We start from the raw sequence: 17,476 nt of genomic DNA, 5'->3' as shown, positions 1-17,476 counted from the left end.
GTGAGCCGATTTGGGTGAGCCATCCAACCTTTTGCTGGTCTGGGGATATTCCTGTGTTAGGTGAGGATGTGGCTGGTCTGGCAGTGGGTGTGATTCATTAAGCCCTTTAAAAGGTTTAAATTGTGTTAAGTTTTGCTAGAGAAGCAGCAGCTGTCTGCTAACCCTGCACCAGACCAAAAGCAGTGTTTTGTGACCAAGATATCCCACGTTTCTGCACAGGTCCCCTAAATTGTCTGATCCTCCAGGTTAGAGTATCTGACATTTCAGGCAGAGTAAGGGCAGGAATAAACAGATATCCTATAATATATTCATCACCTGGAGGCAAAAATTATTACTCCATATTAAGGATTGTCATTTCCAGCATATCCCTTGTGTGCCTCAATTCACAGGAACTCTCATAATCATTATTTCGCCTCCTCTGCTGGGAGTTGTGCTTTTCCAACTGCGGTGAACTCTGGAAAGACAGGGCTTTTTGATTTCAGATTTCTGGATGATTGTTCGACTCTGGCGAGGAACCATTCAAAATACATTCCAAAATATTCATCATTCCAGCAGGCTAAGAAACATAAGATGAAGCAATTTATCAGCTAATGTGAAATGCATTCGCCGTCCAGAAGAGGCGAAGGATGGAGGTGGGTCTGAGCCTGCTTTTCCCTTTGCATCCTGCAGAGCTGGGGCGTGGAGCATCCTGGTCTGTCCCATCTGCCTTCCTGTTTTGCTGGATGTCCCTGTGTCCAACAAAAATCTCCACCAGCAGCAGCCTCATCCCATCTCCTTGTCCCTTCTCCTTAGAAGAGCGGGTTTTCACTCTGGACCTGGGAAGGAGAACGTTGGTTTGAAATGGCCCTGCATGCTCGGATCCCTTTGCCTCCTGCAGCAGCTGTTCAGGTGCTTTATCCCCAACTCAAGGAGGGTGCTCCTGGATAGGATGCTCAGCCCTTGCAAAAAGCAGGTGGGCTGGATGCTGAGAGCCAGGCTCAGGTTATGTTATTTCTGGACCTTGGATGCCATCGTTTTTCCAGTTGTGATCAAGAGGGACCCATAAAATCCATTAGCGGTAAAAAAAAATGGATTTCTAAGTGAAGCTTTGCAGCAGCTCCAGTTCAGTTTGCTCAGGAAGGGGTGGTGGTGATCCAATTTCCTTGAAACACATTTGTTCTTGGATGCTAATGAAAGGGGAGCACAGCCTTTGGAGAGCTCATCCCCGTGTTCTCGCCGGGCCGTGGCGCCCTGTGGTCCTGGCACGGCCGTTCCGTGCCATGCAGTTTGCAGTCCTGGATATTCCAGGAATACACAGATGAAATATCCATTGGGAGAAGTGTTCCTGCCTGCCCTAGGAGCCAGCTGGCGTGTGCATCCCACTGGTCATCGTCAGTCTGTTTGCGCGGGCCCCGCGTACCAAAAAAAGCCGTCCAAGTGAATTTCCAGATCCGCTTGGGATGGCTGCTGGATAATGGCACTTCTCAGCAGCACGCTGGGGACCTGGATGTGCAGAGACATTCATGGAGCCACTCAGATTGAGTCAGCTTTTCCCTGTGAGAGGAGCTTGCTGGGGAGCGTTTGCAGACTCTGGAAGTCTGGAAGCAAGCCAGCTGAAATGCCAAGTGGTTCATCTGCAATGGATGTATGGGCTGGAAAAAAATCCCCCCCAAAGCAGCTCTTCTCTGTCTTGACAAAAACCCTTTCTTTTTTCTTCCCCCACCCCCTTTATATTTTTACACCAGTCATCCTGTTGCAAAAATACCTGATTTTCCTTACATGAAGGCTTTTCTAGCTAAAGTTCACGAGGATTTTTTGCCCCTTTTTCTAAAGGCAAGAAAAAATTTATTAAAAGCAGTGTTGCCCAGAGTTAGGAGGGCATGCAGTGCCAGATCTTCACTTCATGGCTTCTACCTGTTCATGATTCGTGGCAAGCTATAGGGGATCACTTCTGTACATGAAGAGAAGGAAAATCCAACAGGGGAGCAGGTGGAAATAACACCGTGTGCCTTTTGCATAACGTGGAGCTCACTCCAGGGGGATATGAGTGTGGAAAATAAATTAGTAAGCTGTCCTAATTGCAGTGGTGCTCGTTGCCTCTGTCTTTGAGGCAGCTTTTGAGGTGTATCCAGGGGGATGTGGATATTTGCCTTCCTGACACTTCAGTCTGCTCCTGCCTGGAAAGTGTTAATTGCAAGGTCAAGCTCAGAGAGTTAAGAGGACGCTCGGAGCTGATGTGCTGGTTTGGAGACACCACTCGTGCATGGAAGGGGGCAGTGTCCCTCAGCTTGGCTTTTTGAGTTTGTGGAGAAGGGAAGGGAAAGGGTGCTGGGCAGGAGAGGAGAAAATTTTATTATGTTTGTTTATTTCTGGGATGAGCTGGGGCAGGGAGGGGATCCAGAGAGGCGCCTTTGGGAGTGCGGAGATACCGATGGGGCAGGGCAGAGGGTGGGAAGTTTGATCTGTGCTGAATCAATGCCATTCCTAAGATGAAACATCAGGACAGGAAGGGGAGCTGAAGGGAAGAGGTGTTGGATGTCCATCCCCTGATGCAAAACAGGGCTCACACGGTGCCAAGCACCGATCCAGAGCTGAGGCCAGCGGTGACAGAGGGGCTGTGGGAGCTGAGTGGCTCTCAGGAAGGTCTGGGGGTGGCACTGGCAGCTCGGTGCCGTGCTGGGACATTTGGGGTGTGACAGTGGTGGGGTTTGGCTGCTGCTGCTGCTCATTTCTGCTCCTCTGTCACGGGTCCTGCGGTGTGGGGCTGATCTAAAGAGGGACAGGGGAGAATTTGGCCCCCTCAGATCCCGTCCCCTCTCGAGCCTGCTCAATCCACACCGCTGGATCTCCGCCACGGCCTGGTGGTTTGGTCTCTTTGTCAGTTACAAACTGCAGCCTCACAGAACATGATTTGCCGCTGGCAGGCTTTTAAATACATGTGTTTGCTTTTGATTATGTGTGGTGTTTTTTTGGGGGTGTGTTTTTTGGGGGGTTTTTTTGGGGTTTGTTTTTTTTTAATTAATTTTCCAAGGATCAATGTGGTAATGCATGTAAAAATTACAATATGTAAAACAAAGTATAAAGGCATACAAGGAATTCCAAACACATAACATACTGTGCCTTGGAGCTTATGAGATCCATACAGTGCTTATTGTATTATGGGAACGCTCTGACCCCGAGACCCGTCGGAAAGGCTTGTTAGAAGAGCAGGACTGAGCCATGTGCCTTATGAGCTGTAGGATGCCCAGAAGGAAAACCCTAGTGAATAAAAAAGCAGAACTGTTGCAGTAGAGCTCAGACTGGTCTGTGGGATGTAGGGGGACTTTCCATGGCTTTGTACCAATTTCTGGAGGAGGATGTAAACTTCTGCCCCCACAAATGTTGTTCTCCCAATAATTAACATTTAATGTTAAGTCTTCCCAGGGAGACTGTCTGGATTTCCATGGGATCATGATTACTCTTTTTTTTTTCTCCCCAAAATGTAATTTCTTCTGTCAGCTCCAGCAAGTGGGAACTCTGACACGGTTAGGGAGGGCTCACATCTTAGCTGCCGTAACTGCCCATGTGCTCCACAGGTTGCCACCAGATGAGAGGCAGAGCACCAGAGCAGAAAGCACCCTGAAAAGGAGTTCTGGCTTACATCTGCCTTAGCACAGGGCTCTTGGCTTCTCGTGCAGCCCTGTCTGTGGGTCAGGAGCAGGGCAGGTTGGGGTTTTAATGGGACCCGATCCCTGCAGACCCACAAAAGCACAGAGCAGAGCACAGGGAAAGCCTCTGCACTCAAGTGCCCAGTGCCTGGTGAGTTTGGGTGAAGACTGTTTGCATGCTGGAAACTATTTCCAGGAGCTTGGAGGTGTCTGTAGACTCTCCAGCTGGAAGGTGACAACCCCAAGACCTCATTGCAGGTGGCAAGAGCCACTGAGTGTGCTGTGCCTCGAATCCCACCTGGGAATGTCTCCTTTGGCCACAGTGCAGGTGGGAGGTCCCTCTGCCCAAGGCACACACGAGGGTTTCATCCTTCACATCGGTGATGCTGTGGCTGTACAGGACCTCAGCAGGTCCTGGCAGGCAGAGCCAAGTGCAACAGGAGAGGCAGGGCAGGGCTTTATCCACGCAGCAGCCGTTCACAGCTCTGTAATGATCTGTAATTGTTTGTGTGCAGGCAGCTAAAAATCACCCTGATAGGTTCCACATTGCAGACACTTTGGAGAGGAGCTGCCATAACCCTGTGGGTAACGCTAAAAATATTCATGTTTTTCTGTTTAATATTAAAACTCAGTGTTGGTATGAAAAATTTGGTGCTGCCTTTCTGAAGCTTCGTGCTCATGCACAGAACAACTTATTATTTATGTGCAAAACTTGAACCTGACTGCGAGATAATCACAAGATATGGCTCTTAAAGGAAATAGAGCATCTGTTTCTTTGTTGTGTTCTTTTTTTCTCTGGGTTCCTGGGGCTCTTAACAAGTCTAGAGCTTGGGATACTTGAATTTTCTGTGTAATTGAAATAATTTAAACATTAAGATAGTGCAGAAAAAGAAACCAAAACAAATAAACAGCAGAGGTTAGGAAAAAAGCTCAGCTGGTGTTGTGTAACGAGAGGAAAATGATGGTTCAAAAATCTCTATAGTCTGACCCGTAGTCACAGATAAAAACTGTGTGGATTTTGTATGCTCCCATTCCTCTGCTTGGAGCCTTGTTTTCTCTTCAATTAAACCTTCTGGGTCTGGGTTTTGGGTTTGGATTTATTTTAATTTTTTTTATGGTGCCAAGCAGCTTTATTGACAAAGCTGCCCTGCACACAAAGCCTTGCGATGTTTTGGAGGGATGTAACGAATCGAAAGCAAAGCAGAGCATGAGTAAAACTGGACTTGGAGTGTGTGATGGGCTATAAACTGGATGGTTGATGTTGGGGAGAGAAGCCTGCCCAGAGCTGGGGGAACACCCAGAAATATTTCTATTCAAGTTTCATGAGAATTGAGTTTAAACCAAATAAAAAGCCCCGTTCGTTTCCCTTCTGTTCTCCCTTTTCCTTTATTTCTCCGCCGATCTGAAAGAAACTTTCTCTGTTTTGTGGCATTTTTTGTATTCTAAGAGTTTTGAGTTGTTGCCTTTTTAAGTTATAGTTTATTATTTTTTTCACTGTGAGATCATTAGTCTTGCTTGTTCTTAAATCTGTGCTCAAACATGAGCGTCTTGTTTTGAAGGTGATTAGAGCGCGATTCCTTATTTTCTTCCCGGAATCCTTTCTCGGTTTACAGTTTCTATAACTGATGTGACAAATCTTTCCTGCCTTACTATACATTATACTGTGGTTAAGTGTCTCTGTCCCTCCCTCAATTAAATCCAGTTGTTTACTTTCGATTCAGATCCAATTAATGAACTATAATAGCTGGTTCTGGGCTTAATAGAACTGGTCAAAACTTTTCCAAACTGCCCACACAATGTAAATCCCATCTGGAAATTAGCTTTTGTTCTGACCTGGAATGAATGCAAGTATGCACAAGCATTCCTGCAAACTGGAAATCTAAAATATGTTGCGGTTGCAAGTATTGATGAAAAAAAAAAAATACCAATCTTGAAACTTCTACATAGGCATTCAGTTCTCAACTGTGTTTTGTTTGTTTTTAATGCAAGTATGGATCTGCCTCGCTGCAAGAGGGAGAAAGAATAGGATGTTTCATGCTGGATCATTTAGGAGCACTTGAAAACGCTTTGGTGCACTTGTGTATGACACCAGGACTTGCATGTTATGGAGGAATGTAGAAACAACACAGGAAAACGCAAATGTGGAAACAGGAAACACGGTCCCCCAGCCCAGCATGGAAGGTTGGGGTCTGGCAATGAAATTCCCAGATTTTCCAGCACTGGATTCCTGAGAGGAGAACATTTCAATCTCTCAGTGAGGCACATTTCCAAGCTGCTCAGCTTTTGAGAACACTGCATGTAATACAATTTTTCTGATTAGAAGAGCGTTGACGAAAGACTTCTGACCTACCTAAGAAGCTTTGGAGCTGTTTTCCTCTCCGTTTCTGCTGACTCCAGTCACCAGTGCTGTCAGCACTGTTTAGGAACACCATTTTTCAGTGCTCAGCGTTGTTTCCTGATAAAGAAATAATGTCAGAGAAGAAGAAACACCCTGCTGACACGCTGGAGGCAGCTGGGGAGCGCAGTGACATTTGCAGGCAGGCCGGGGTTTAGGTGTGTGCAGTCCCTCATTAGCAGTTTGTAACCAGGCAGGACACAAGGATTCTCCATCCCCGTGCTGCTCTGGATTAATACCCTGTTAATTATTTTTTTTTTGTTCCCCCTGCTACCCAATCAACTCCTGCAGACATTTGGGATCTCGCGCCGTTCCAGAGATCCCAAAATTCCAATCCTCCCTTGTTGTGCTTCGCTGTCACCTCCATGCAGCTCTGTCCTGGAAAAAGGGGGTGCCTCACATCCCTGCTCCGTGCCAGCCCAGTCTGGGGGTGCTTTAGCCAGCAGTGACCCAGCCATGAGTCACCCAGCACGGACACTTTCCGTCCCTGGGCCCGGCTATTTTTGGGCTCAGTAATTATGAGGTGAGCTGTGAATCACCGGCGTCTCGCTTTACGCCGGGAGGAAACCAGGCAAATTGTGTTAACGTGCTTGGCAGGGGGAATTCTTGTTCTGCGGTGTTTTATAAGACTTTGGCCCTTCTTCTTGCTCCCCAGAGGGATGTGCTCACCCTTCCTCATGTGTAGCTGTCACACAGGATCCAGCCAGACGGGCTCATGTTCCCTCCAGCCAGGTGTTGTCTTCTGGGCAGAAGCTGAGGCTTCAGAGGCCTGCGTGGGATTCTGAAGGGGTCCCAAAGGCTTTTATTGATTTGTTCATACTCAGGGTTTAGATTAGAAAATAGCTTGAAATGGGTAACTCCAGAGGAGGCCGTGTTGTCTTTGGCCTCTCCAGCAGCTGGTCTCGCAATCTTTGTGGCATTTGGAGGGACTTCTGTGCCCTGAGGCTCGTTTGCTGTGTGTTGTGTGGTGCACAGCAGCACAGCCGTGTCGAAATTCGCCAGCAGAGCCAGGGGGAAATAGCTGACCCCTTTTGAGAAGGGTTTGATGATGAGTCAAGAGAGGGACACGCAGGGTTTTTCTCCTTTTTTATAGGGGATGGACCCTTTGATGGTGTTAAACCCCTCCCAGGAGGGAGAAACATGTGCAGGGGGTTCTGCAGTTAAATCCCATCCCTCTGCTTCCCCCAACCTGAGCTGATAGATACACCTGTGGCCCAGCTTTAATTCCTACGTGCCTTTGTTTTTCTTGCACATTCCTGCCTCTGCCAGTCCCTTCACAGCTCAGCTTTACAACTCAGCCCACCTGTTAAAAGTGGTCTCCGAACGCTTCCTCTCAGATATGGGAAAACCAAGGGTGTGTTTTTGCACCCAGGAGTCCCCAGGCTGGAGAGAAGCCTTCTGGGGCTCATCAGGCTGTTGGAGGAGAATTGAGGCACTGTAAACCTGGAGGAATTTGAAAACCCTACTTTAATTTAAGAGGAATGTCCTTTTGTTCCCAAATGGATGGGCCTTGCTCCAGAGGTGTTCAAGTGCAGTAACTGGTACCAGATGGGCTGCGGGAAGCAGCACAAACAGGTGGTGAGGACAACAACTGCAGACTTAAATTTCCTTGTCAGCCCTTCCCTGTGCCTTACATACCCCCTGGAGAAGAGGGGGATAAGGGGAGCTGTCATATTTGTGCATGGCAAAAGGAGGGAGCGTTGAGGGGGCCTTCACCATCTGTGCAAAGCAGGTCAAGCCCTGGCACTCTCAGTGGTGACACTGTCACCTGGGCCAAGGTGTGCACTGACAAACTTAGAATCTGATTTTTTTTGATGAATTTTGATGGCTTCAGGGATTGATACTCTTTGATGCTGACATGAATATTGGCTCAGGTGCCCACCCCCCAGGGTAATGTGGATTTTTTTGGTGGCACCCCGACACATACTGGCGAGATCCAGATGCATTGATTAATTTCTGAGTAAATGCAAACCAGGTACAAAGCGATACGTGCTCTTCTGGGTGATTGTTCAACACCTTGCTGGGCTCAGCAAGGCGAGGAGGATGCTGCAGAGGGCACAGCTGCTCTTCACTAACAGTGTCCAACATGCTCTTATGTCTGGGAATCTGGGAATTTCATTATGCCCAGAGAGCTGCATTACATCCCAGTAAGAGCAGTCCTGGGAAATTCAAAGCCAAGGGAACAGGGTTTTTTGATTCTTTGCCGTCAGAAAAGATTTCTGGGGTTGTCAGGAGTGGGGAGATGCATTTTGGGCTTCTTTGCTGCTTTTTGGAGATAAGGAAGCTGAGAGCTGGGGTAGCTTGAGAGAGCTGGTTTAAATCTTACGTGGTGCAATTGAAAAATAAATGCTTGGGGTCAGTGCCCTTTCCACCTCCTCTCCATGTGGGGACGAACACAGCGTGGTTAACGTGTGGGGTTGGAATTGTGCAAGCCGCTTCCTAAGCCCTTTCCCTCTGGAATCCATGGAGATAGTTCACCCCATGGCCAAGTGCTCACTTTTAACATCCCCAATTGTCTCTCCTAGATGATCAGCTGAACTCAGAAGAGAAGAAGAAAAGAAAGCAGAGGAGGAACAGGACTACCTTCAACAGCAGCCAGCTGCAGGCACTAGAGAGGGTGTTTGAGAGGACACACTACCCCGATGCCTTCGTACGAGAAGACCTTGCACGCAGAGTCAACCTCACTGAAGCCAGAGTTCAGGTAATGGCACAGCTTCCCCCCTCCCCTGGGGGATCACCAGGCCACTCCAGCGAGGCAGCAGAAATCCTTGAGGCCTGTGTGGCACACGAGGGTCACCAAGCTCCTGGCTCACTGCAGCACCATGCCTTGAGGGAGAGTGCCAGGCCCGATCTGCCGCCTGCCCGGTCAGATGTGTCCGTACGGCTCGTTCGAGGCCCTGATGTTGGATGCTCAGGCTGCTCATGTTGTCTTGAGCTCTCAGCTTGCAGGACTACACCTTCTGAGGGCCAAAGCAGGCTCATGTTGTCTTGAGTTCTCAGCTGGCAGGCCTGCACCTTCTGAGGGCCAAAGCAGGCGGTGGAACGGGGTGGGTTGTACAGCACCACCAGGCCTCGCTGCCATCCGCACAGGACACCCGTATCCCTCAGCCAGAGCAGGCACGAGGGTTGTCTCATCCTAAGGGTTCCCTGAGAAGCAGCCAGCTTCCACAGAGCCTGCAGGGCACAGGGGATGGGGCGGGTGCCACAGCAGAGCCGGCTGTGAGGGTTGGTGGCTCTGTGCTCTCCCTGCTCCAGGTGTGGTTCCAGAACCGGAGAGCCAAGTTCCGCCGGAACGAGAGGGCCATGCTGGCCAGCAAGAACGCCTCTCTGCTCAAATCCTACTCAGGGGACGTGACGGCCGTGGAGCAGCCCATAGTACCTCGCCCCGCTCCGAGACCCACCGACTATCTCTCCTGGGGGACTGCCTCGCCCTACAGGTGAGTGAGTAACCCCGCTGGGCCATCCCAAAAGTGACCCTCGGCCAGCTCTGATGTACCCACACGGGACAGCTGGAGCACACAGCAGTCTGACCATCCCACTGGCTTTCCTCAGCTCTTCCCACCCCGTCTCACTGCTGGTTTTGCAGTGTGGTCCCAGCTCGGCATTGTTGTTTTTATTGGGGGTCTCTCTCTCTGCAATTCAGGCAGTTTCCAAAGAGGCTCAGGTAGAAATACATGGAAGCAGAAGGTTTTCCCTAGTTTATAGCAAGGAGGAGACCTTTCTGTGGGACACAGATCCAGGGGAGGGGAGGTCAGAGCACTCGGGGAGGCTCAGCCACCACACAGTGGCCAGAAGAGGGAGTTCCGTGGCTGTCCCGTGGCAGTCACTGCTTGGGGTGCCAGGAAAAGCTGGGAACTCACTTCATCCATGTGCAGCAGTGCTCTCAGTTTCTATTCAGGTGAGCAGTTTCTATTGCCTGAGCACAAGCATGTGTGTGAATGCCACACCTGCATTTAGGGCCAGGTGACAGACTGGTGTTCAGTGTCCACCTCCCATGGTCAGTGCTGCTCAAGGGATGACAGGAAAGGAGCCACGGATGTGGCAAGCCCAGTGTCAGAGGATCTGGGATGTCCGTGCACATCACAGGCCTCCCTGTCCTCTCTGTGCTGTTCCTGGCTCTGCAGGAGATGGGTGTGGACTCAAGATCCACAGGATGTGTTGGTTTCTGGGAGCCAGCTGGCTCACAGGCAGTTAAAAAGGAGGTTGGCGGGTGGTTTTTAGCACAGTGGCTTCATTGTTGGTCAGGACCATGAAGCCTTTGGCTGGATTTCTTCCTGTTCATCTGGCCTGGTCACTGCCAGTTTCCCACTGCCTTCCAGGAGCCACAGCACGCACAGGACCTCTCGTACCCGGCCACCTTGACCCTCTTTCTGCTCCCAGCAGTGTTTGCACAGTAAGAGCTGCAAACACGTGCTCTTCCTGTTGCTTCAGTTCTGTGGGGTCCTCCTCATCCACCCTGTATCTCCAGAAGGGTCATACATCCACCCACTCCAGACATGGAAAAGGATGCTGTTGCTGGCCACCAGCTTCGTTTTAGAAATGGCCCTTATCCTTTGGATTTTTTTCTGAGGACTGCTCTCTGTCAAAATCCCTCTTTTTGGGGTTCAGGCTTTCTCCCTGTGAGGAGTTCCCTGGTACAGCATTCTCAGAGGTGAGATCAGGGAAGGAAGTGAGTTCCTTCCCCACCCCAGTGAGACTGCACTGGTCACAGTTCCAGATCCCTGCTGAATGCTCATTTCTGCCTCTCACACTTTGGAAAAGAGCTCATCCCTCCCGAGATGTTCTTTACCCAGGGGCTTCATAATCTCTGCTAGGAGAAGACACTGGGAAGGGCTGTCTGAGGTCACTTGCAGCCTCTGGGATGTGCTAATGAGAACAGGGCAGAAGGGACAGCCTCAGGGATGGGTTTTCAGCCCCTCAGGTCCAGGCTGTGCCTATCCACGATGCATCTTCCCCTTACCTGAAGCCAAGATGTTTCAGCAAAGACATTTGCAGCTCACACATCAGAGCAGGCTGCAGTGCCACCCTCCCACTGGAAGAGGAGCAGAGCACCTGCTTTCCACTCTGTGGGATGCACAGGCTCCTCAGGCACTCCATGCTCCCCAGGTTTCCTAATCCTACTGATCATCTCTTGGCAACCCCATTCATCTGAAAGGGTCGGGCTGTTGCAGCCTCATGAAAGCTTTGCAGTGAGTAAGGTCATTAAAATGTTGGACCCTTGGTGAAATAATACTGAAACCCTCCATCCATGTGGAGTGTTTGCATGGCCCTCTGCCCCCTCCCCATCTTCCCAGCAGTGCTGTACCAGCCCCTGATTAACAGCCACTCCTGGAGCTGCGTGCCCAGGGCTGGTTTTACTCTTAGATCCAGGAAAAGTTTTCAATCCTTGTGTTTATTCTCCAAATACATTCAGCCACAGGTCAGCCGAAGCTATTTGCAGATCTCTGTGGCACAGAGAGCCAAGTAGATGCTATTATTTTTTTTTGAAGTTGAAAAAATGTTTTTCTTAGGCATTTTTTAGCATAGGTTCCTAGAAAAACAAGACTGGCAGCCCACACTTCCACTCCAGCAACCTTTGACTCCACGGGCCACTGAAAACCTTATTTGAAAGAAGGATTTTAGGCCTCAGAAACACGATGCTCCTCTGTGTTTCATGAAAGCAGACAGCTGAGTGGAAGAAGGAGATTTTTCTCTGCCTGAATGGGGTGGAGGGAGGGGGAAACAGGGTGACTTCAACCCTTATTAGAGCCTGGAGAGTCTCTGGAGCAATCCTCAAGATACTCTGGTGTTTGGACACAGCCTTCCTGTGGAATAACTTGCTGAAAGAAAGCACTTCTGGAGATTTTTAGTTTAGCAGGGATTTCACATGGCATCAGTAAGTGAAATCATCTTCCCCACACCTCTGGGGAGCTGGGAGCCAGAGGCTCCCAGAAGTTTCAGCCCAGACTTGGCCAGGAACCTGGTTTTGGATGGGGACAGTTTACACCCCTGACTGAAAACTCCCCTTGAAGGTCTCCAAATTTCTTCCAGCTCAAAAACATGGGAGAGATGCACCCTGTGGAAGCAGATGGGCCTGGGGGTTTAAGTAGCCACCACCTTTACATCTTGTGGGGCTTTGGGAAGGCAGGCAGCACTTGACTTCTCCCATTGCTGCTGACCTAGGGGTGAGGAGAGCAGCCAGCCCAGGCATGGAGAGGGAGCTGAGGGGATGCAGCTGGTGGAGAAGAGCTCCAGAAACACACCTCCACATGCTCTGGGTGCTGGTGAAACACAGATATTCCCTGCTCTGGATCTCCTGCAGACTGAGGATTCACACAGCACTGGGTGGCAAATGAACTCCTGGGAGGTCAGAAATGCCAGCAGAACCTCGGGGCTCCAGCCTGGATCTGTGCAGCAGGTGCCCATGTCACTGCAGGGACATTTGCTGTTGCAAAGGCATTTCCAGTTGTGGAGGTCAATGCTGAAAGTATTTTTATTTTTTATTAAAAAAAAAAAAGACAGAAAAAGGCAAAAAACCCAACCATTCTTGGTTTTTTTTTGGTCTGTGGATGGTGCAGAGCATTTCCCAGAGCCTCAGCTGTGAGCCACCCGAGCAGGCAGATGGAAAAGGTCAGCAGCAGAGCTGAGCTGGCCTCAAACACAGCATTTGGGGCTTCCTCCTGAACACTCTCTCTCTTAAATGGGCACCTCTCGTTCATGTGGTGCTTTTCAACTGGTTTTGACCTGTGGAGCCATGTAAAGAAATGCAGCAGGTCAAATATTTTGCTGGCTTTTGGGGAGTTGGCAGTGGAGGGAGCTGCTTTTCACAGAAACCCATGGGCCACATGGATTAAACAAGTTTTCCAGTGGTCTGGAGAGCAGCTTTGCAGATTTTTTTGGTAGGATAAGAAAGGAGTCTGAGATCTTTGTTCAGCCTCTGCTGTCAGAAGTGATGTTTTTCATGAATAAAGTCGCGGTTTGAAGGGAGAAAAAGTGGTTTATGTTTTGGGGTTTTTTCCTTCAGCCTTTAGGACATGCTCTTTATAATCAGCTGAAGTTTTGAGGGGGGGAGAAAAAAATGTGGAAATTCTCATTCCAAACGGCTGAAACCAGAAAACATCACAATTGTTGAGACGGTTTTTTCCCAGAGCGTTTCTTTAATGTAACATGTGTTTCAGAAGTGACGTGATTTCACAGGCTGTAAAACCAGCAATTGGTCTCATCAAAAAGACATTGCTTCCAGTGGGAATACTTTTAAGGACAATGGTCTGACTGGCAGGCTGACCTCATTGCAAACCTTTTTTTGGGTTAGAAAACAGGAGGTGGAAATTTTTCCTGTTGACTTCAAGCAGCTTTGGCGCTGGGTGAGTGAGCTGCAGGGAAAAATGTTAAATAAAAGTGGTGTTAAATAAAGGGCAGTGGTAACTCCCTGCTGACAGCAGGAGTGCACCCCACAGGTGTGGAAAAAAAACAGGGTTTAGGCTCTTCTGGTGATTTCTGCTGTGGTTTGGAGGTCATGTCTGATGTGATGTTTGTCTTTCCATCCCTCAGTGCCATGGCCACCTACTCTGCCACGTGTACCAACGCCAGCCCGGCGCAGGGCATGAACATGGCCAACAGTATTGCCAACCTGAGACTGAAGGCAAAGGAATATAGTTTACAGAGGAATCAGGTGCCCACAGTCAATTAACGACTGCAGGCAGCTGCTTTTGCAGAAGGAGAAGACACAACAGCACCCGTCCTGCTTTCGCGGCTTGTCTGTGCTGAAAGGAAAAATGAAAAATAAATGAAAAAAAAAAAGAAAGAAAAAGAGAACAACAACAAAAAAAAACAATAAAAAGAAAAGAGAAAAAAAAAGAAGAATTAAAAAAAAAGCCAACCCTCACCCAGAACTGAACACGGGGAGCAAACAGAACCTGTGAGTGATGAGGTTCCTCCTTCCTTTTTGGGATAATGCCACCATTTTGTTTTTTTTTCTTGTTATCGTCAGGTTTATTGCTTCTGCTCAATATACTACGAGCTTCTTCAGTAAAGGACAGTCTCACCCTTGCTGGTTTCCATTTTTGTACGGGACTGCAAAAAGAAACCTCTGCCAATCTCAGCCCATGGACAAGTCCCACCACCACATGCTGAGATGCAAAGCTTGCTCGTCTCCCCGCTGCCCCAGCTCACCCTAGAAGAAGAATTTGTTTGGTCACCAATTCCCATGATATCCACCCAATCCCTCCAGTCCCTTGTGCCACAGAGGCAGCACATTCCTATCAGTCTGTGAGAAGCCCATTTAATGCAACAAGATGGATTCTTGCTGTCTGAGTTGCCTGGAAAACCTCCTTGGGCTCTGCAGAGCTCCATTGTTTTGTTGAGTATTCCCAGCACTGCTGCCTGGAAAAGCCAAAGAAGAGAGAAAAGCCAACGTGGGTGTGTGAGCAGGGGGAGTGTAGCAGGGGGATCTCTCTGTAGTTCAAGAACAGGACTGTCAGGACACTCCTTTCTATGCCTTACAGTTTGTGCCACAGGGAAAGGCGTTGTCCAGATGCATTTGTTTTATATATACTGTATATATTTATATATATAAATACATGCAAGCTTGGTTGGTGTTTTTTATTAAACAAAATAAAATCCATTGAAAACGTTCAGGATGTTTGTGCTGCATCCAGGTGGAGCTGTGCATTGAAATTCCAGCCACAGCCTTGTCAGAGCTCTTCCCTGCAGCCTTGGGCAGCACTGGGAAAGGATGAAAATGCTCATGCCCTCCCATGAGAAAGCCCAAAGAAGTGGTGCTGGAGGGAGCCACACTCTTTTGCAGAATTTTCCCCATGGGGCAGCTCCACAGAACACAGCAGGGATCTCCTCTGCAGTCAGACTGCTTCATGTGGCTCTTGGGATCATGCAGGGGTATCCCCAGGGAAAAAAAATAAAGTCTCTCTGAGCGAGCACAGGTGATGTCTCAGCAGGGAGCATCCCACCAAAGATCCCATAACACTGCCCAGTAAGGCTTCTCCTGTAGCCTCAGCCATTTTCCCTGCCTGTTTTCCTCCCTCTGGGCTCTGGAGACCTAATTAGGACCTAATTTATCCATCTCCACAAAGAGTAGAGGAGATGCAGCCCAAAAGGCATTTCTTCCCCACAAGCATCCTGAGGAAATTAGGATCTTTCTCGTTGCCTGCCTCTCACATTTTGGGGGAGGAGGGGGTTGATTTATGACAAACAGCACTTGTGTCCAAGCTGAGATGGACTTTGCCATGGAATAGCCCCACTGAAGGCAGCAGAGCTACTCCGTGGTCCAGGCTGGACCACGATGGGAGGAGAATGAAGCTCAGTCATGAGAAATACTTCTGGTGGAGTGGCTTAGATCTCCATCCTGGTGTTTGCTGCAGAGACACCCTGAGCATATGTAGATGTCTGACAGTGGGCTTTGACAGTCTAAAACAGCATGTTGCAGGAAATGAGGAATAAATCTCTTTTAAGTGTAGGTGAAAATTAAACTGGCAGAGGATGAATGGAAATCCAGCCAAAATATTTGAGCTAGCACAAGGGAAAAAAGCCCTAAATCCAAACTGGAGTAAGTTGTGCCTGTGATTGTATGCACTGCTGCTGGATTTATTTTTTTTTTTTTCTCCCTGTGTGGGTATTTTTAAGGGGAAAAAAAACCCAGTTGTGATCAGGACAAAAAGCTGAAAGTCACAGGCAGAACACCAGGGAGAGGGAGGCAGGGCGAATACTTTACTTAAAGAAATCCATCATGTTCTGTTTGATCACTCTTTTTTTTGGCCACCTGCAGTCTGGAGAACCTAACATGTGCAAACCAAAATATTTCTGTCCTGCACAGTGTGGGCCCAGCTCCTAGAGCCAAGTGATCACGTTGGAAATCTCAGGCTGCACTTGGAAACTCACTCCTGCTTCCCGTGCCTACACAAACACACAAACTATCGAAGAATGTGGTCAGAAAGGACCCAGTGCCTTTGAGTAACATCACTCAGAGGTTGAGCTGCTTGTTGAGTACCTTAAGCTGCTGCTCTCCACTCTCCTTGCCTTGCTGCCCTCCTCCACGAGCCACCACCATCCCAGCAGTGATGAATTCCCCAGCCTTCACCCTGGAGTTTCAGCTCTTCCCTTCAGTGTCTCGCTGGTCTGGGGCTTTCCCCCAGTCTTTGCTCGGCTTTTCTGCAGTAGAAAAACCACCCTGAGCAGCTTTTGCTGCTGTTTGCTGTGTAGGGACACCACTTTCTGAGGTTCCCAAGGGGCAGTTCAAGGAGCATGAAGTTCCTGGTGCCTCGTTGCCCAGCTGTGGACCGAGATCTCCATCCCCACGCTGTGGTTTTCACATGAAGGGGTTCACAAATGTCTGTGCCAGCCCTTTCTCAGCCTCCTCACTTTATTTGGATTGTCTGGCATGGGGCTGCTCCTGCAGGAAGGCTGTGGAAGCTTCTGCACCTCCAGTTTGAGCTGGGTCTTGCCTTGGGTCGGGCTGCTTGGTCAGGGATGCCAGCACAGCTGACTGGGCACTTGTCAGTTCAGATAAGAGCTTTACATCCCCTTTGGTGACCCAATATTGCTTTGTTTAGGTGGATTTAGTAACCAGAGTCCAGCTGGATGAACAGACAGCTTTCAGTGTTTGTTTCTTAGCTGCTGACGACCTCAGCCAAAAGACAGCGACTTCATCGAGCCAAAGTGAAATTTTAGAATTGCATATGTTTAATCTGTATTTTATTAAACCATGTAAATATATGTGCAAATCAAGGGCTTTATCCTCAGAGAGTGGAGTTCTCCAGGGTTTCAGTAGATTCTCAGTTGTAGCTCTGGGAAGTTGCCATGGTTACCACGGTTATCATTAAGTTTGGGTACCATTCAGGGGAGGAGATGTGTCTTAAGGCATTTTCCTCCTGCCTACTCTGTACGAGCACTGTTTTCTCAGGCTCCCCCTTTCTCAACAGAGAAATGTGTGACTGGTTCCCTCAAAGTGGGAATTTTCTGCATGACAGGGATGGATGATTGACGAGGCTGTCGGAGCCTGACGCGTGAAGCCACGGGATTTCCAGACGGAATTGTGTCCTGTAAATGATCTCTTGCTTTGTGATGTAAAATGTACAGTGTTTGCACTAGAATAGAAACTATCATTTTCAATAAAAAGGGGGAAGAGACTCCCCAAGTCCTTTCTGTAAGCTGCCACATCTGTGTCACGTGTTGCTGCCCTGAGGTGTCCCACAGCGTTGGCTGGGGCTGGGAACTCTCTGGAGCCTTGCAGGAGGGAGCAGGAGCCCGTGGAGCTGGGCTTGGGGTCAGGCAGCTGCAAGTTCAGCAGCAGGGTAAGGCAGGAAACATCCACAAAGCCTTCTCCTGGGGGAGACGGTGTTCAGGAAGAGTGGAGATGCTCCCATGGCTTCATCCATAGCTCCCTACAACCCACTGAGCTGGTGAGACACCAGGTGGGGCTGAGAAGGGGAACAGAGGGGTCTCCCTTCAGAGAAGGGAGGTG

General features: G+C 49.1%; 1 protein-coding gene across 1 annotated transcript in view; it reads left to right on the top strand.

The window, feature by feature from the left end:
- PRRX1 (paired related homeobox 1) overlaps positions 1 to 17,169 on the top strand; it is a 38,190-nt gene extending 21,021 nt beyond the window's left edge. The window contains exons 2-4 of the mRNA XM_086842415.1: positions 8,547 to 8,722; positions 9,277 to 9,458; positions 13,552 to 17,169. Of these exons, the coding sequence (XP_086698541.1) occupies positions 8,547 to 8,722; positions 9,277 to 9,458; positions 13,552 to 13,690 (497 nt within the window). The 3' untranslated portion in view covers positions 13,691 to 17,169. The remainder of the gene's footprint in view (positions 1 to 8,546; positions 8,723 to 9,276; positions 9,459 to 13,551) is intronic.
- The last annotated feature ends 307 nt before the right edge of the window (positions 17,170 to 17,476 follow it).

Source organism: Cyanistes caeruleus, chromosome 9 (genome assembly GCF_971803275.1).
Source record: "Cyanistes caeruleus chromosome 9, bCyaCae1.hap1.1, whole genome shotgun sequence".
NCBI classification, from domain to species: Eukaryota; Metazoa; Chordata; class Aves; order Passeriformes; family Paridae; genus Cyanistes; species Cyanistes caeruleus.
The sequence above is the reverse complement of the archived record's forward strand: the minus strand, read 5'-3'. Positions and strand labels throughout refer to the sequence as shown.